The sequence below is a fragment of the Buteo buteo genome, chromosome 5, assembly GCF_964188355.1.
Source record: "Buteo buteo chromosome 5, bButBut1.hap1.1, whole genome shotgun sequence".
Lineage (NCBI taxonomy): Eukaryota > Metazoa > Chordata > Aves > Accipitriformes > Accipitridae > Buteo > Buteo buteo.
The window spans coordinates 10091311-10108153 of record NC_134175.1 but is presented as its reverse complement, the minus strand read 5'-3'; the positions used below and the strand labels follow the sequence as shown (position 1 = coordinate 10108153).

At 38.7% G+C, this 16843-nt stretch overlaps 1 protein-coding gene across 6 annotated transcripts in view; it reads left to right on the top strand.

Moving 5' to 3' along the window:
• Nucleotides 1–16843, top strand: part of DIP2A (disco interacting protein 2 homolog A) — a 130698-nt gene that overhangs the window by 72078 nt on the left and 41777 nt on the right. For all 6 annotated transcript variants that reach the window (XR_012650391.1, XR_012650392.1, XM_075027751.1 and 3 more), the window contains exons 6-13: nucleotides 6792–6920; nucleotides 7731–7850; nucleotides 9790–9987; nucleotides 11591–11682; nucleotides 11920–12030; nucleotides 12821–12944; nucleotides 13220–13329; nucleotides 13763–13865. Coding sequence is in view for 4 of the 6 variants with exons in the window: in XM_075027751.1 (XP_074883852.1) it covers nucleotides 6792–6920; nucleotides 7731–7850; nucleotides 9790–9987; nucleotides 11591–11682; nucleotides 11920–12030; nucleotides 12821–12944; nucleotides 13220–13329; nucleotides 13763–13865 (987 nt within the window). In the remaining 2 variants the exon portion in view is untranslated. The remainder of the gene's footprint in view (nucleotides 1–6791; nucleotides 6921–7730; nucleotides 7851–9789; nucleotides 9988–11590; nucleotides 11683–11919; nucleotides 12031–12820; nucleotides 12945–13219; nucleotides 13330–13762; nucleotides 13866–16843) is intronic.

The following is a 16843-nucleotide window of genomic DNA, read 5'->3' as shown; positions in this document are numbered from 1 at the left end:
TGAGATCTGAACATGCATTCTTCTTGGTAAAATGCTTGATTTATCAAGAAACTAAGGTTCAATTTTACTGGATTCAAAAACAGAATTTCATATTTTTGATGCATGCTTTCTGATCTGCATGTATTTACCCTAGACAGTATCAGGTTATGGACTTCAAAGGTGACTCAATTGGTAAACACCCAAAAGACTAGAAAAACATCCAGAATCTTTTGGAAAGTTATGAAACCAGGGATACTGGCAAAGCTGGATTTCAAGCTCAAATGTGATTTTTTTTTTTCCTTTAATTAAAAGTTAAGTCATGAATAGTCTTTTATTGTGAAACTAGAGTGAAAATGTAGAAGTCCTGGTAAGCCAAAATGTAAATGTGAGTTTTATCTCAATCTCTGTAATGCTGAAGGTCTAGAACTTCAAGTTATTTCTTGTGTCCTAAAATGCAGAGCACTAGTCTAGCGCTTTTGGAAGATTTGGTAGGGAGGGAGAAAGGTAGTCTCTTCCACCAAGGAAATATTACAATGTTTTTGTACACTGTAGTGGAGATTGATAGTGGATTTATGTGTGTGCAACAGAACCGCACTAATGTTAAAAAGATGGGAAGGGACCTACAGTAGAAAAAATAACTTTGTATCTCAAATAATTTTTTTGCCCAAAGTCATTTAGGAAAATGAAATGAAGATTGATGTTTGTATTTCACCTGTGGGCTACAGCATGAAGTTCTTGTGCTTCTAGTAATATGCAATAGGCATCATATATATTGTTCCTGGACATTTCAGGTTTTGGCAGTTTTAGTATTCTGCTTACCTGACTTTTTGTTTATCTGTGACTGTATGCCTACATACACTATTACAGACAGTTTTTATATTTTGTTACAGAGAACAGGATAGGTTAGATGAGGAAAACACATTGAAATGCTTTAGATTTAAAATGATTCTATATACTTCTGTATACTTAGTAACATCAATTAACGTGATAATTTAAGGCACAAATATATTTTGCAAATACCTGTTCATATCGCTGGTCTAGCTGTTAGGTTCAAATTTTATTGAAAGCCCAATCACATATCCTTTAGACTTCTCTGTTAGATGATACAAACAGTTCACAGTTCTCTTAGGCGTGAGGCAGCTATTCATGAGAGGGTCGATTCTCTGTTCTTTGCTGGTTTGCCCTCTTGAGTTCCTTCTGCCTTATACTAAGTTTGGGGCATCAACCTTAGTTTATAGTAGCAATGGGCTTCAAACCACAACCAATGCTTGTAGTCTGTGACGGGAGTTTTTCTTCTTCAGATTCCTAAAGCACATTATGAAACAGGGAAAGGAGTATGAACAAGCTAGAGGCTGTCCAAAGCGAGAATTCTCTAGATCTTCTATGTGGCTTAGGTGCTGACACAAACAGGGATTGACTCATTTTGCCATGATTTCACAGTGCAGGCAGTTTTCTGCAAGTGGAGCTGAGATGGATGAGTGGAGCTTCCTTTGTGTTCTGGAAGACTCTTCAGATGTTAGGGAGTCTGGGAAGGGTTATCTGTCTTTCCTACTGGCTTTTGCTCCCTCCTGTTTTGTATGGCAATCTCTTTATTGTGGAAGCTAAGCACGGAGAGTTCTGATATCTAAGCTTTTACAAGGCAAAATGTTTTTTCCCAAGCCCGGTTAGTGCTGTTGCCTTAGAAAGCTCCTGCATGCTGAAATGGTGGGTCTTGTTTTGTGTCTTACAAAGTTATGGGCAGCATTTGGCTTTGCTCATTTTTCTGCACTTCATCAGTACTTCTTCAATAAATATAGTTAGAAAGATTTGCCTCTTTGGTTAACTTTTGTGGCTTCATTGCTAGTGAAATCTTTCCCGTTTGTACAACACATACCCATCTTATTGCCTTTAAAGAAATCTGAATTTTCATCTTCCCATTTCCAAGCTTATTTATAATAAGAAATTTGCAAGTATTTTTTTCTTTCTTTTTTTAAAATTTTACTTAGTGGATGTAAGAAAGATGGAATATGTCGGCACCTTGCTTTGAGGGCATTCTGGATTTCACATTATGGATTTATAAGAATCATGTTTTAACTCCTTAAAATTAACAGATAAACTTGGAAGGTTAGCCATAATTGTAAGTGTTATTGAAATTCTTAATATAGCTGTAAAAACTTGCAAGATATGCAAAATGTAACACAGCATCCTGTTATGTCTAATATTTCAGGCCATATAAATACATACCAAATGTCACAACTAGCTTCTTAAGACCTATCCATCAGGGGTATTTAATCATCAAAATTGTATGCAAAATCAAGGCCTCATTAACAGTTCAAAGTCCACCATTTAAGCAGCTAAATGTCGGACTGCATGCAGTGGAGTAGTTTGAAATTTCATTAATGGGAAATAAATACGCAATTATAATATCTATCAGAAAGGAAGTTCAGGGATCGTTAAGAGCTGATCTACTAAAAATATTTAGAAAGTTAAAATATCCAGTGCCTTTGACAAAAAGTGAAATGTCCTTTTGCATAAGAATAATCTTCCTCATTTCTGAAATGTTTGCCATATTCCATCAGTTTTCATTTCTGGTTTGGTAACATTCATGCATGTCCAATAACAAATAAATTGTGACATTTTTTCATGTTTGTCTATAGTTTTCCTTAGTGACAGGAATATGAAAACTTACTCAGTTCTCACATTGCAAAATTCTCTTTGATTATCAATAAATACTAGTATACTTTCAAAAAGGACGCCTTTGATTTGTCCTCGAGCATAAAAGAAGAGTTTATTTATTTTCTCAGTTGATGTGCTGACATCAGCAATATAAAAGGCATCTTACACATTTTAAATACTATGCCTTACCAAAATATTCTGTATTTTGACTATGTACTGAATAACTAGTCACAGTTTTGATATGTTAGAGAATTTAAATTTAGCAGCTTGTTCCCTTGCAGCTCATCTTCCCCAGCTCGCATTTTGATGGTGAAATCCTACTAAATTCCCAAGCAATAGACTGCAGTGTTGAAAGTGCAAGGTTACAGTATTTAATAAAGTCAGATAAGTATATGCATTATTTTTAAGCTGTTTGTCTTCCACCTGTAAAAGCAAGGACAACATCTACATGTTGTTTTAGGGGCTCTTCTTCCTTTTAATGTAATACTTTCTTTAAAACGAATAAGGATAGCAGTGTGTCTGGATTTTTTTCAAGGTCACCATCTCAGCTGTGGAGTATTTCCCAACTTAGCTCTTGTTCGAGTAACTGGAAAAATTTATTATCATGATATTTGACCCACTATTTATTGAAAGACAATTCCTTTTCTTAAGGGGAAGCAGGGTTATAAGAGTAGTAAGATAGGTGGTTTGAACTGCTGTGGCTCTGTAAGCAGTTTTACAGGAGTTGTAAGAGTGAAGTGTGTTAGAAACAGTTTCAAAGAGTTTATTGAAGAGGAAATGCAAGAATGAAGTAGTGGCTTGTGGATCCTATTTTGTGTTCTGACTGGGTTGGTGCACTCTCACGCCCCCCCCCCCCCCCCCCCGCCCCCCGAGTTGTTCCAATACAATTTAATATACTTATTTTAAATGTCCATTTTGGTTGAGTGGCTTCCTAGAGACAAAACAATCATATACAGCCATCTCTAGGTCTAACCCAACTTCCTGCTAGGTAAAGTGTTTGAATCTTCACCCTGAGATACCTCCTTAGAGACTACTTTCTCTCTGATGCCTAGCTTTTAATTTTCTGGATTGTATCCCATACGTTCTTTCTTGGGCCACTGCTCTCTCAATAATGGAAAAACACTTCAGTCTAAATCCAATTAACTTTTTTCCTGAAGTTACAAGTCTGTTCAGACTTTTTTTTGACTACTCTTCACTTCTCTTCATCTGCTTTGCCACAGTATCTCTAGATGATACAGACTAATTTCATGGATTCTCATGGGCATATATTAATGAAGCTAATGTGATTTTTATCTGAGCATAAAACCTGAAAACTGAACTTACTCCTTCTACATGCATAGAAAGAATGTTGCCTTCTGAAGGCAGAAATGGGAGGGAGAGTCAGTTCTCTACTGCATGTAAGATGAAATAGCTGTGGACAGCAGAGAAGTTCATCAGGACCCCTGCCATTTCCCTTCTATGGCGAGGGACATTGATTTGCGTGAAATTTGGCTGTGAGATGCTCATAAGATATGCGAATGCTATAGATTAGCACCTCCATATATAGCTATTTTTTTGTGCTTGTTTTCAGTTGGGAATGACTGTTAATGGTTTTCTTGTTTCTCTTCTGAGAATTCTCATTTTTTGTGTGATTTCTTTGAGCAGTTCCCAAGTACACAGCTCTTCCGTAAATGTTCCTAAATAGCTTCTTCCATATGTTATTTTCTGAGCATCTAATTGCAGAGCTTTTGTATTTCAAATATCCACCTCATGCATGAGGGTGTGAGATTGCTTTTTCCCAACGGGAATATGCATGGTAAAACCTGCATCCGTTCAGCATATTTCAACTTCTGTACTTTATGCGTGGCTTCTAACCCAAACATGCACCAAGTCTCATAGTGCGTGTCAGTCTCTCTTGTCCTCTCTCTTGATTGTTGTATTTGTACCTATGTGTATATCACTTCAAATGTATATTTTGAGTCACCTTAATGTTTAGTGGTGACAACTTCATCTATAGGAATGCCATTTTGGGGCCTTCCACTGATGAAGCCACACTGCAGATACATCCTTAATTGTAGTTCTGGCTGTTGTATTCAAGGAGTGGAGGCCTTAGACAGTGATAATCACTGCAGGGTCTGTAAGTTGAGAAGTGTGGACTTGTGGGCAGTACGGGAACCAGGTACATTTGACTCTGTGTCCTTTCCTGTGATTAATTTGTATGCTGCATTAAGTCCATGTTTTGGGACTTCGGTAAAGCAAACGGAAAAAAACCAAAAAGCAACTCAAAAAGTATATGGAACACAGTGAAAGTGTTTCAATTTACTCTAAATACATGGGCTTTCTATACACCCTGTAAAGTAGGTACAGGGATTAGTTTTACACATAGTTGTCACCCTTTCTTGTTACTGGTTCTAACTCAGGCATTTGTCAGAGACATTAAGTGGTACTTTGTTCTTCTTATACCTTACCCACATGAAAGGAATTCACGGTCCTTGCTTAGTACTGAGCAAGACGGGTCTCTGCAATACAAATATTGGCATTGCAGTGATAACTATTGGAAAATACAGGATTGGATATAATTTTTTCTTCTGGTGATCCCTCTAAAACTGCTTAGAACTATACTGGTGGCTTGTATGCCAGCTCTGGAAATCTGTGAACAGAGCTATGAGCACTTGTTATCTTAGTGCTAATTGCTTCCTCAGAATGGGTGGAGTAGTATATGTATTTCACAGCACTGCCTAGATCTCTCTATGCTTTGAGTTCTTTCTACAGGATTTGTGACATGCTGTGGTCCTTCAAGGGGTATCACTGCAGAGCTGCGTGACCCCAAGCAGTTCCTCCAGCACAGTGCAGCAGCATATTCTTAAGCTCTTTTCTGTTGCACTCCTATTGTTACTCATTAGGATTTTGAGTATTTCAGGCCTCCAGTTCTTGCTTTTCCTTATTTGAACACTTCTGCCAGATGCTGCCATTTTCTAACCTGTGGCTCCATTCAAAACCATTCCATAATCTAGGTCACAATTGTGGAATGACAATATTCCCTAAGCATTGTTCTGCAGCACAGAAATGTCATGCAGTTCCAAGCAATGCAGGCTTTTGCCTCAAGGTTGTTACAAGGTGCTTCTCAAGTCCCTGTGAGTATGTGAGGATTTGAAAATGCCCTGCTTTCTCTATGTAAATATACATTATAAAAAATTTAAATATTTATTGCTTGTAGCGCACACCATTAAAATGAAACAGCATGTCGTGTCTGGCCACAAATGACCACCTCATGCCTCAGAAAACCCTGTGCTAAATATATTTGGTGTGAGTGCTGTGTGTCTATAATGTTGACATATATGCCACAGGCTTTATTGAGTGTTTACAGGTGTTCCAGCTGTTCTTATTGATTGATGCTCCAGTGAAGACTATGTGTCTGTACCACAACATAAACAGGAAGCTTTTACCTACAGTATCTTTGTGAGACACTTAAAAACAGGTGATAAGAAAAGCTGCTAAAGGAAAACCATGACTGGTCTTACAAAGTGCAGGTGATGTTTTTTTAAATCAGCACTTAATTTCCTCTGAGGGAGTCTCTCATCTCTCTGTGTCCATCCTCAAGATGTGTTCAGACCTAAGTGCGCTATCTTTGCCACCTTAAATTTTAATCTGTGTTTCTCAGCAAAAGTCTTCCTCTTATAGCTTGCAGAATGTAGATAAGTGCTTCATGTTATCATGGAGAAAAAGTTCCCTTCTTTTAAACCTTATACTTTTGTCCCTTTCTCTTCCTATGGGACTTATGCTAGTCATTCCAGTTTTGTGGTGAGACTTTGGATGCCAGTATTTCTTCTGAGAGATGTGAGACAGGCTTTCTTTGTAGACTTGTGCTGTTTACTCATAATGAATCTCCTTGCTTTCAGCTTGAAGTGATGGAGTGACCCACTGCTCACCTTATTTGTCAGAATTTGTTTCAATCCTTTTGAAAGTTGGAATAGCTCCTCTCCACCCTGGAGAGACACAGTGGTTCCTTTCAGGATTCCCCCTGTACCTAGAAGATTTTGGTTACAGTTTGATTAGAGAAATCAGAGTTTTGTTAAAAACACATGAGAAAACAGCAAGAATGCTGTAAGAAGCAACTTTGGATATATTGTTTCTTAAGATGACTGATGAGCTCCCATGTCTGTCTTCCATTTCTACAGATAACCACTTTGCACCCCCAGATGTAACCACTGGCCTGGTGGAACATTTACATCATGAGCGTCCACAGGTGGCATCAGTACGAGGAGTTCCCAGAGGCTACCACAGCAGCATTTTGGAAACTGCAGATGGTGATTGTATTACAAACCTCCTACCTTTCAATCTGTGCCCCTTTTTCTGAATAAGCAAATCCAAAACAGAGCTTGACACCCATCATGTGGTATGTGCCTGCCCCCTCCAAAGCTTTGCTGTAGTATGGTGTATTTGTCAGTCTGCCACAGGATGGGAAAATGTACTGAATTTCCCGTGTTGCACTGGTAGGGCCATGTCCCCATTTCTCTATACTTCTATAGTAAAAGGCAATGTAAGCCTTTTAGTCTCACATTCTAATTTTATATTGCCTCAGAGCCTTGAATTTCAATGAATGTAAATAAACATACACATTTATATTTAATTTAAAATAAATATATCACATACACAAATGAAAATCAGCATTTGACATGGTTTTGTGTTGTGATTATTTATTGCTAGCCCTGTAAAATATTGAAAGATTCACTTATTTTTTCCAAGCATTCTCACACTTTCAGAACTGAGTGAATGTTAAGATGTAGTAAATACCTAGAATCTTGAAGAAAAGAAAATTCTTCAGGTTTGTATTGGAATCTCATGAAGGAGTCAGCAGTTTGAAAAGCTAAATAAAAGTGTGAAAAATTATATGCATCAGCCACGTAGCTGGGGTGCAGCATTGTTTTAAAACAAATAAATCCATAAACTCTTATTGATTAAAGTTATTTTTTCCCAAACAAGCTGTTCATCTTGAATGACTCTTCCATCTGAAAGCTGCGCTGAGCTTAGCGTGATGTTGTCAGCAATGTGGCAGCATGTGTTTTAACATATGTTTATTAATATAGGGTAAGTAATAAATCTTTTCTGTTTGGCAGGTGTCCCAGTGAATAGCAGAGTGTCCTCTAAAATCCAGCAACTTCTAAATACCTTGAAAAGACCAAAGCGCCCGCCCTTGAAAGAGTTTTTTGTTGATGATTTTGAAGAACTGCTAGAAGGTTAATTTTCTTTCAAATACATTTTTAACTCTTTGTGTAAGCGGTTCATGAAAGAACTAATACGTCTTAGCAAGTGTTTTCTTTTTCTCTTCCCAATAGGAAACAAATTATGGTAGAGTTGTTTCATTGGAAAGAGAAAGGTCATACGCTAACACAAGTGAAACGTAATCTTCAACTCAACGCTTCAACTCAGTGTACTTGTTCTCCCCTCCTCCCTCCCTTTGGAAACTTCTGATTCAGCCCAATTTGGACCAGTGGGATGAGCTAGTGAATACTAAAGACAGTGATTTACAGATACTTAGAGAAATTCTGTTCACATCTTTGTCAAGAAATTAATTGGTGCATCCAAAAATTGTCATGATTGGTGATGGTCCCACTGTCACTTTTTGCCTCAGAGATTCTAAACTCTGCTCTCTGGTAATCATCAAACTTATAGAAGGTACTCTTTGGAGTAAGTCAGGGCATAGCCTAAGTGTAACTGATGGTGCAGAGGACCTCTGGAAGCCTCTGACCAACCTCCTGTTCAAAGCAGGTCTGACTAGATCAGGCTGCTCAGGGCTGTCCCCAGTCCAGTTCTGAGCATCTCCAGACATGACGATTCCACAGCCTCTCTGGCCACTCACATTCAGCCACTTGTCTACAAGCACATTCTGCTTTGTAGCTGGTCAGTGCCCAAATGTGGTTAGATTAAGAAAGTTACTTGCTAGTAACTGGAATTTATTATGATAATATTGTTTGCATCATGTTAATATCCTCTTCTTGAAATCCAGAAACTTTAGAGGTTCAGAGGAATTAAACGCATTGAGTGCACCATGCAATATGTCTTGTCTGTGCAGTACGTGAAAGGATATTGCTTGAACATGCTCTGCAGATACTGCTCAGCTGAAAAGCACTATTTTCTTCTCCGTATGCAGGTGTCCAGGCGGAAGGAGAAGCATCCCTAACAAATGTAGAAGTTGCTTAACAATACATAGCTGCCTTTAAAACCACCTGCATCAGCTAATTTTGGAGAATGATTTTTGTTCTATTCTCTTAGTCTTAAAGATTAAATGAAAATTTTGTTCTCAATGTGACATTTTTGAGCAGCTGCTACTAAATTCCCTGTACTATTTGATTGATACTTTAAGATATGAAGTAATTGCAGTTTTAGTCTTTCATTGAAGATTTTTCAGGCAAACTTTTGTTGAGGTGCATGTATGTCATTGTGGAGAGCGGAGAACATCACTTTGAACTGTTAATTTTAGTTATTGCATAGCTTGAGTGTTAGCTAAATCCAACTATGACTTTGTTTTGCTAACTAAGATCAAGATACTTCACCTTCTTGAGCAGCTTGCAGCAGGATTTTAACAGTAGGCTACTCGGAGAGCAAATGGCATACAAACCTGCAGTGTTCCACAGTTGAGAGAGATGATCTGGAAATAAAAATATTCTCTGAGCGGTACTGTTTTAGTTGTTGGTAATCCACACCAGGAGCATTTCATCTGGCTTTTTTTTAATATATGTTGTTACAGAAGCATAGTGCCATTCTTCATCACCTGTTGAGAATCTGGTGCAGCAAAAATAAATGTCCAATTGTCACTGAAGCCATTCTCTTTGATAATGCTTCTTGACTTGGTGTAGGCTTTAATGTAAATAGATGTGCAGAACAAAGAGCAGAAAATATCATTTTTCCAAAGCAGAGAAGAAGAGCTAACTAGGGATTCAAATTCTGTTCCTGTGGCCAGTTTCTTTGAATAATGTGGAATCAGAACTCTAAAGTAATGGTAATTATTTTTTGTGAAGCCAACAGATGATTAGCATAGCATCATCATAAAGCAGAGAAGTAATGATAGCTGTGAGGAAGAGGAAGGTGAGAACAATTTGTAGAATAGTCTAAGAAGTGTAACTTGCACATTTTCTGAGGATTGACATTTGCCATTTTACTGTGCTCTGGTTTTAGTGCAACAGCCTGACCCAAATCAACCAAAGCCTGAAGGAAATCAAATGAATGTACTTAAAGGTGAACCCTTAGGGGTGGTAACCAACTGGCCACCTTCTCTGCTGTCTGCCCTGCAGCGCTGGGGAACTACCCAGCCAAAAGCCCCTTGTCTGACAGCATTGGATACAACTGGGAAAGCTATTTATACGCTTACCTATGGTAGGTATTGGAGATAACTGGAAGGAAGAATTAGGCATTCATTGTGGAATTAACAATTTGCTTTACTTAAGAGGGACTGACTGTGGTCATGACAGATACTTTGAGATTGCTGTTCAAATGCAAATTATGAATTCGTTGTATATGAAAAACATTTTAAAGAAAGTTAATGAAGGGAAAATGTATATGGTATTGATTCTTTACAAGTAGCTATTTGTAAATTTCAAACAATTGTGGGGGTTTTTTTCCTTAAAAGAACACTAAAAATAGCCTGGTGTAAAGTAGGAGGAAGAAACAGATGACTAATGATGCACTTGTCTTTTTCGCAGAGTAGATATTAAATTTTAGCATGTTCGTGCATATCCTTATAGAGAAGACTTGTACTTCAGGAGCATATTAAGGATGTTATTGTGGGAAGTGAAACTTGCGTGTATCAATGAACTAGAAGTATTATAGTAGTAATTGCATTTTTTTTGAAGATAATTGTGTCCCTTGGGACAGCTAACTGCAGCATTTCATTGTATAGTATGTTAGAATGTTAAAATTTCTTGTTTGCATTCTTACAGATGTAGTATGCTTACAGGAAATGTAACTGAGCAGCTGCATTAGTTTCATTAGTTTGCAGTGGAGTTTTGAGAATTGTTTAGAACATCACATTTAGTTTTGTGTTCAAAAAAAACAGAAGGAAAATAAAACTTCAAAGAAGCCAAGCTCTAAATTATACTTGGACTCTCTGCCAACTGCACTGAATTTGATGTACTTGAGTCCTGTGTATCTTTTTTTCATATAACTGGAAATTACACAGAAAAAACCTATTGACTTGAAGAAGTTTGGGACTGACAAGCACAAAATAACTGATGGTTGCTGCATGGTCTAAAGGGATTGAGTGCGGATGTCAGTCCATGATAAAGACCCTGCACTAGAAAGCTGAGTTCCCTATGTATGCTGCTTGCTATGGCATGCTTCTTTGAGGGGTTCTTGCTTTGATTTACCATTTACAATGGAAGGATTTGCTGTTGCTCAGTTTTTTATAAAAAGTTTTTTTTAGCAAAGCTCTTTTTTTTTTGAGGCTACAAATTAAAAATTGATTTTTATAGTGTCAAGTAGTTATTGCATTTAATAGCTTGGAATAATTTTTTGTTCTGAATTATTGAGAGCTGTGTAGTTCACTACTGAGCACTGAACTGGCATTTCACAGAGCTAGATACTGTGGCATTTATTCCTACCCTTTGTTTCTTAAATTTCAGTTAATTTTTTGTCCAGTTTAGGATTTTTCCTTTTATCCCAAGCAGTTTCCTTTCTCTGAGAGCCATTAGGAAGGAGTCTTCTAAGTACCTTTTGGAAGTGCAGTTAGGTTGTATCAGCCAGACTACGTGTGCATGTGTGTGCGCACACATGCACTGAAATGTTGGAAGAACTCAGTAGATTTGTGAGGTGGGATTGCTTTCACAACAGTAATGTTCGCTTTTTCCCAATTACTTGCTCATGTGCCTGTTCTAATACAACTGAGTTGCCTAGTGCGCATATAAGGCACTGAGATTTACCAATAAAATGTTAAAATTTTAGTCTTTATTTTTTAACTTCTGTATTGTCTTCTTTTCTGTAGGCAAGCTGTGGAGTCGAAGCTTGAAGTTAGCGTATACCCTGCTAAACAAGCTAACCACTAAGAGTGAACCACTGCTGAAGCCTGGAGACCGGGTAGGCTTCTGTTTGAAGTGGTCTTTATGGATAAAATAGAAAGCTTTAGCTAAAGAAAGCCTTGTAATACTGTGCCTTGTAATATATTATCACTACATTTAGTATTTCTGTTCCTAGATTAAATATGAACCTGAACATTGTTGTGAAGATTTTTTCCCACAAATTAAAAAGCAGCCCTCCCCACCCCTGCAAACAACAACAAAAAACATTTCTTGTTATTTTAATGCATTTTTGTAGGTAGCTCTCGTATTTCCTAATAGTGATCCAGTTATGTTTATGGTGGCATTTTATGGATGTCTTCTGGCAGAACTTATTCCTGTCCCAATAGAAGTTCCCCTAACAAGAAAGGTAGGCAAATACATTCAATGTTTTTATGGTTTCGTAAATAAATAAAGTATGACGGTGTCTAAATCCGATAGTCCTTATATGGGACCCCTCAGAGTCTGCACTTTTGAAAGCAGTATGGTGCATCAGCTGAACTATTCATGGCATGTTATATACTTGGAAAATTTAATATTTAGTTAAGGAAGGGGGTAAATAGTATGAAGCTAGTAAGTTAACTATTTTAGGGTAAGTAACTGTAGAAATTATTTTAAATTAATTTTTGAATTAATTTTTTAAAAGATGTGTGAAAGTATTTCTCAAAATATAACACAGAAATGCTGTCTTTTCAGCTCTCATGCTGAGTAATGAGAGCACAGGCACGTAGAGACACCATAGTTACTGGAATTATCGGTATATTCCCACACACATAGAGATCATTAGGGAAGAGTTGGAGAGCTATAATCTCTGCTGTTCAGGACTTGGAAACAGCATCAAACCAGCTCTCTGTTTTACCAGAACTTATAAACAATGCTATTGGGTTGGAGCAGTATGCGCAACCATTGCTTTTGACACTACTTTGCTACCATTGCTTGCCAGATCTACTGCCAAATCTAACTTAGTTGGCACTGAGCAAAACTAAGCCTTTTGAGTGTAGACTTCAGTCTTTTATCTTCCATAAAAGGTCTTCTGGGCTTGAAGTTTCTTTTTTCTGTGATATAAATTGGCTTAATATTTTCTAAAAGTGGAAAAGTTACAGTGAACTGTACAAAAGCTTCATTATTTGTAAGTTTGCTATAACATGGTTTCTCTGTAGGATGCTGGCAGCCAGCAGATTGGATTTCTTTTGGGCAGCTGTGGAGTAACACTAGCTTTAACCACTGATGCATGTCAAAAAGGCCTTCCTAAAGCTCAGACTGGTGAGGTGGTTACATTCAAAGGTATGTTTTTAAGCTACTCAAATTTCTTTATAGCATAAATGGCAGATATATCCATTGTTGCTATTAAACAACAATCTTTGAGTTTGCTTGCATGCTTGTAGCTTACATATAAAGAACAACTGCCTTCATTGTCAAGACAGTGCTCAGTGCTGCTTCTTCCTGTCAGGGGGATGATGATGTAGCTTTTGCTTGCCTCCTGTTGTTATCTCTGAATACTGGGAAAAAATGCTGATTTTTGGAACTGTAATGACAGTAACTTTTCTTTTTCTTTGAAGGCTGGCCTCGTCTCATTTGGTTTGTGATTGATGGGAAGCATCTGGCAAAACCAACTAAGGACTGGCATCCACAAGTACGGGATGCCAGTGCTGAGATTGCTTATATTGAGGTGATCCAGTATAATATGCCTAACTTATAGTTACTCTATAGTAGTTTATGTCACAGCATGTTTTCTTCCTTTAATCTCTTGATGCAATAAAAGAGATGAGACAATATTTTTAACCGTGGAACAAGAATGTTTTCCTCAAGGTTGCCAGGTGAACTGTCATTTGAGTGGTTGTGTTGAATCAGATTGAAGATTGGGGTAAATTGGCATTCTTGGATCCCTGGAACAATTTATTTAATTGGGATAGAAAAACAGTCAGATTTCCTACGATATTAGTGTATTCTCTGAACATAAATGTATCTTTTACACTAGCTTTTTGATTATTTTTTTTAAAAGCTCACTTCATTTTTATAATAAAATATTCTTTCAGTTCACTACTGTAAATTTTCTAGATTTTATTGTTAAGCTAATGCTTGTGTCAACTTTCTTTTTTCAGTACAAAACAAGTAAAGAGGGCAGCACTGTAGGCATTACTATATCTCATGCTTCCATGCTGGCACACTGTCATGCATTGACTCAGGCATGTGGTTATTCAGAAGGTAAGTTAGATAGGTACAACTTGAAAATTATACTCATAGCTTTGAATATTCAGACAATTTATGTTGCAAAATCATGTTTACTGTCTTAAAAGAACTTTAGATAAGCAGTAGTAGCTTTAACTGCAAAGGGAAAGACAAACCTCCTCATTCATAGTAGGTGTGATATGTGAAGGAAAGTAAGAACCCACTTATTGATTATGTGAAATCATAATCAATATGTATTAAATTTTTTTTAACTGAAGATCCTTATTGATTTTATTCAAGGGTTTGGATTTTTCAGCCTTCGTAAATTTGTTAGTCAGTGGTAAGAGCTATACTGATTTTTCATCCTCTTGAAAACAGCTTTGCTATGAATCTGTTTTCCCCTCCCTAACGCCTTTTGAATGCACTGGACACTTTATGAAGTCAGAAGGGGGCCAGTTTGAGATACCCACTTGCAGAGTTCTCCCAGCAGAAATTGAGGGAGCTTTCTTAGACTGATCCTAAAGGCCATTTGAGTAGCTTGGATCTCTTTGAAGAGCTTTGGATGTTGTCAGTTCCAGTTGTAGCTGCTCTAATAGTGCAGACTGGTGTGCATGCAGACAGGCTGGTGTCAGTTATGCAGCTTCTTATGTCTCAGGAGAAAAAGTTGCAGTTATTGACCAGAGGGAAGGCCTTTTGAAGTCTTGACTTGAAACCCAGTAATGACTAGGTGAGATGTAAATATGCATCATAGTCCTTATAACTCTTCTACTTTGTGATTCCTAGGTGACACTTGACCCCTGAAAGAGATGCTTGATCAGGAAAGTCTGAGAGTTACTATATTAAAAAACACGCTGACATGCTTGGCTTTACTGCTCTTGCACCTTTGATGACCCTGCCTGCCTAGATCACAAAGTTAAAAGTCCTAGTGCAATTCATCTGGTCCAATTGCTTGAACTAGATCTGTATTCTAGATAGCAAGTTTGAGGGCATGAGCAGATTGCTGACAGTTGCTAACTGTCCTCTCTTGCACTTATTTTTTTATCTTCCTCCTTTGGGCAGTTGGTTTACACCTGCAGTGCTCCAAAGTCCACATAAGTAGTATGATAGGATAAAAGGTCTTCACAGTCAGATATCTGTATTCTTTTGCCTTATCATCAAAGAGGACCCTTTCCCGTTTTCATTTTGGGACATGTTCCCATCACAGCTGCCAACTACAAGAACTGTGCTGGGAGAGGGGAGGGTGCACCCAGCTTGTAGGTAAGGATTGTACAGTGGTTCCTGAATCCTGAAAGCATGATGGCAACCAATTATGGATTGAAGGAGTCTACACATCTTAATTTTCAGACAAATGTGAAGTAGTCGTGCTAGCCATTAACATTTCAGATCTTCACAGAGGGTGTTGAATTCTTGTCCTCTTGTATGTTCATTTTTCAAATTTCTATTGCCACATGCTAGAGATGCTGTCACGAGGTTTGTGTTCTCTATAGACCATACCCAGTATAAAGCTTTGCCTTCTGTTTTGTTTATAGCTTCTTGCGGCTTCGCAATTTTGGCCACAGTAATTCCTATTTTCAGAAAGGAAGAGATCTTCCTCTTAGTTAATCATGTCCTGCAAAAGAACATCTCCATATGGATTTGAATAAAGTGAGAAATCTACTTGTTTTCAGTCATTCTCTCAATGAATAGGCAAGAACTGCATCTGGTTTTGACCATGTGCATAGAGCTCATCTGTGCTACCATTAACCAAAAACTTTTCCCTTCGAAATTGATTTGGTGGAAGAATCTTATGGTTTGACTAGTTTTTATCCCATAATAGGGTAGTGTGTGCTAATGTATCTTGGGATACACAGAATCATAGAATGGTTGAGGTTGGAAGGGACCTCTGGAGGTCATCTGGTCCAACCCCTCAGCTCAAGCAGGGCCACCTAGAGCCAGTTACCCAGGGCCATGTCCAGACAGCTTTTCAGTATCTCCAAGGATGGAGACTCCACAACCTCTCTGGGCAACTTGTGCCAGTGCTCAGCTACCCTCGCATAAAGTTTTTCCAGATGCCCTCGTCCCCTCATCATCCTTGTGGCCCTTCGCTGGACTCACTTCAGTAGCTCCATCTCTCTCTTGTACTGGGGAGCCCAGAAGTGGACACAGTGCTCCAGCTGTGGCCTAACCAGTGCTGAGCAGAGGGGAAGAATCGCCTCCATTGACCTGCTGATAACACTCCTTCTAATGCAGCCCAGTACACCGTTGGCCTTCTTTGCCGCAAGGGCACATTGCTGGCTCATGCTCAACTTGGGGGCCACCGTGAACCCCAGGGCCCTTTCTGCAAAGCTGCTCTCCAGACAGTTGGCTCCCAGCATGTCCTGCTGCCCAGGGTTATTCCTTCCCAGGGGGCAGGACTTTGCATTTCTCCTTGTTGAACTTCATGAGGTTCCTGTCAGACCATTCCCTCAGCCTGTTGAGGTCCCTCTGGATGGCAGCACAACCCTCTGGTGTATCAGCCATTCCTCCAGCTTGGTGTCATCTGCAAACTTGCTGAGGATAAACTCTGCCCCATCATCCAGGTCATGAACGAAGATGCTGAACAGAACTGGAGCCAGTGTTGAGCCCTGGGCTACACAGCTAGTTACTGGCCTCCAGCTACACTTTGTGCCACCGATCACCACCCTCTGGGCCTGGTCATTCAGCCAGTTTTCAGTCCATTTCTCTGTCTGCTCCTACAGCCCATACTTCATCAGCTCCTCTGTGAGGATCTAACAATCTGTCACAGGGTGCTGTGAAACTGCTGGCTGCTTTCTCCAATAAATCCAGCTGTATGCAGTTCACTTTTCCTGAAGGTTGAAAAGAAGTGAGGGTATGGAAGATTTGCGTTCCCTTATATACAGGCTCATCACTACAAGAAAGATATTGAGTTGCTGAAGCGTGTTCAGAGAAGGGCAACCAAGTTGGTGAGGGCCTGGAGCACAAGTCCTATGAGGAGCGGCTGAGGGAGCTGGGGCTGTTTAGTCTGGAGAAAAGGA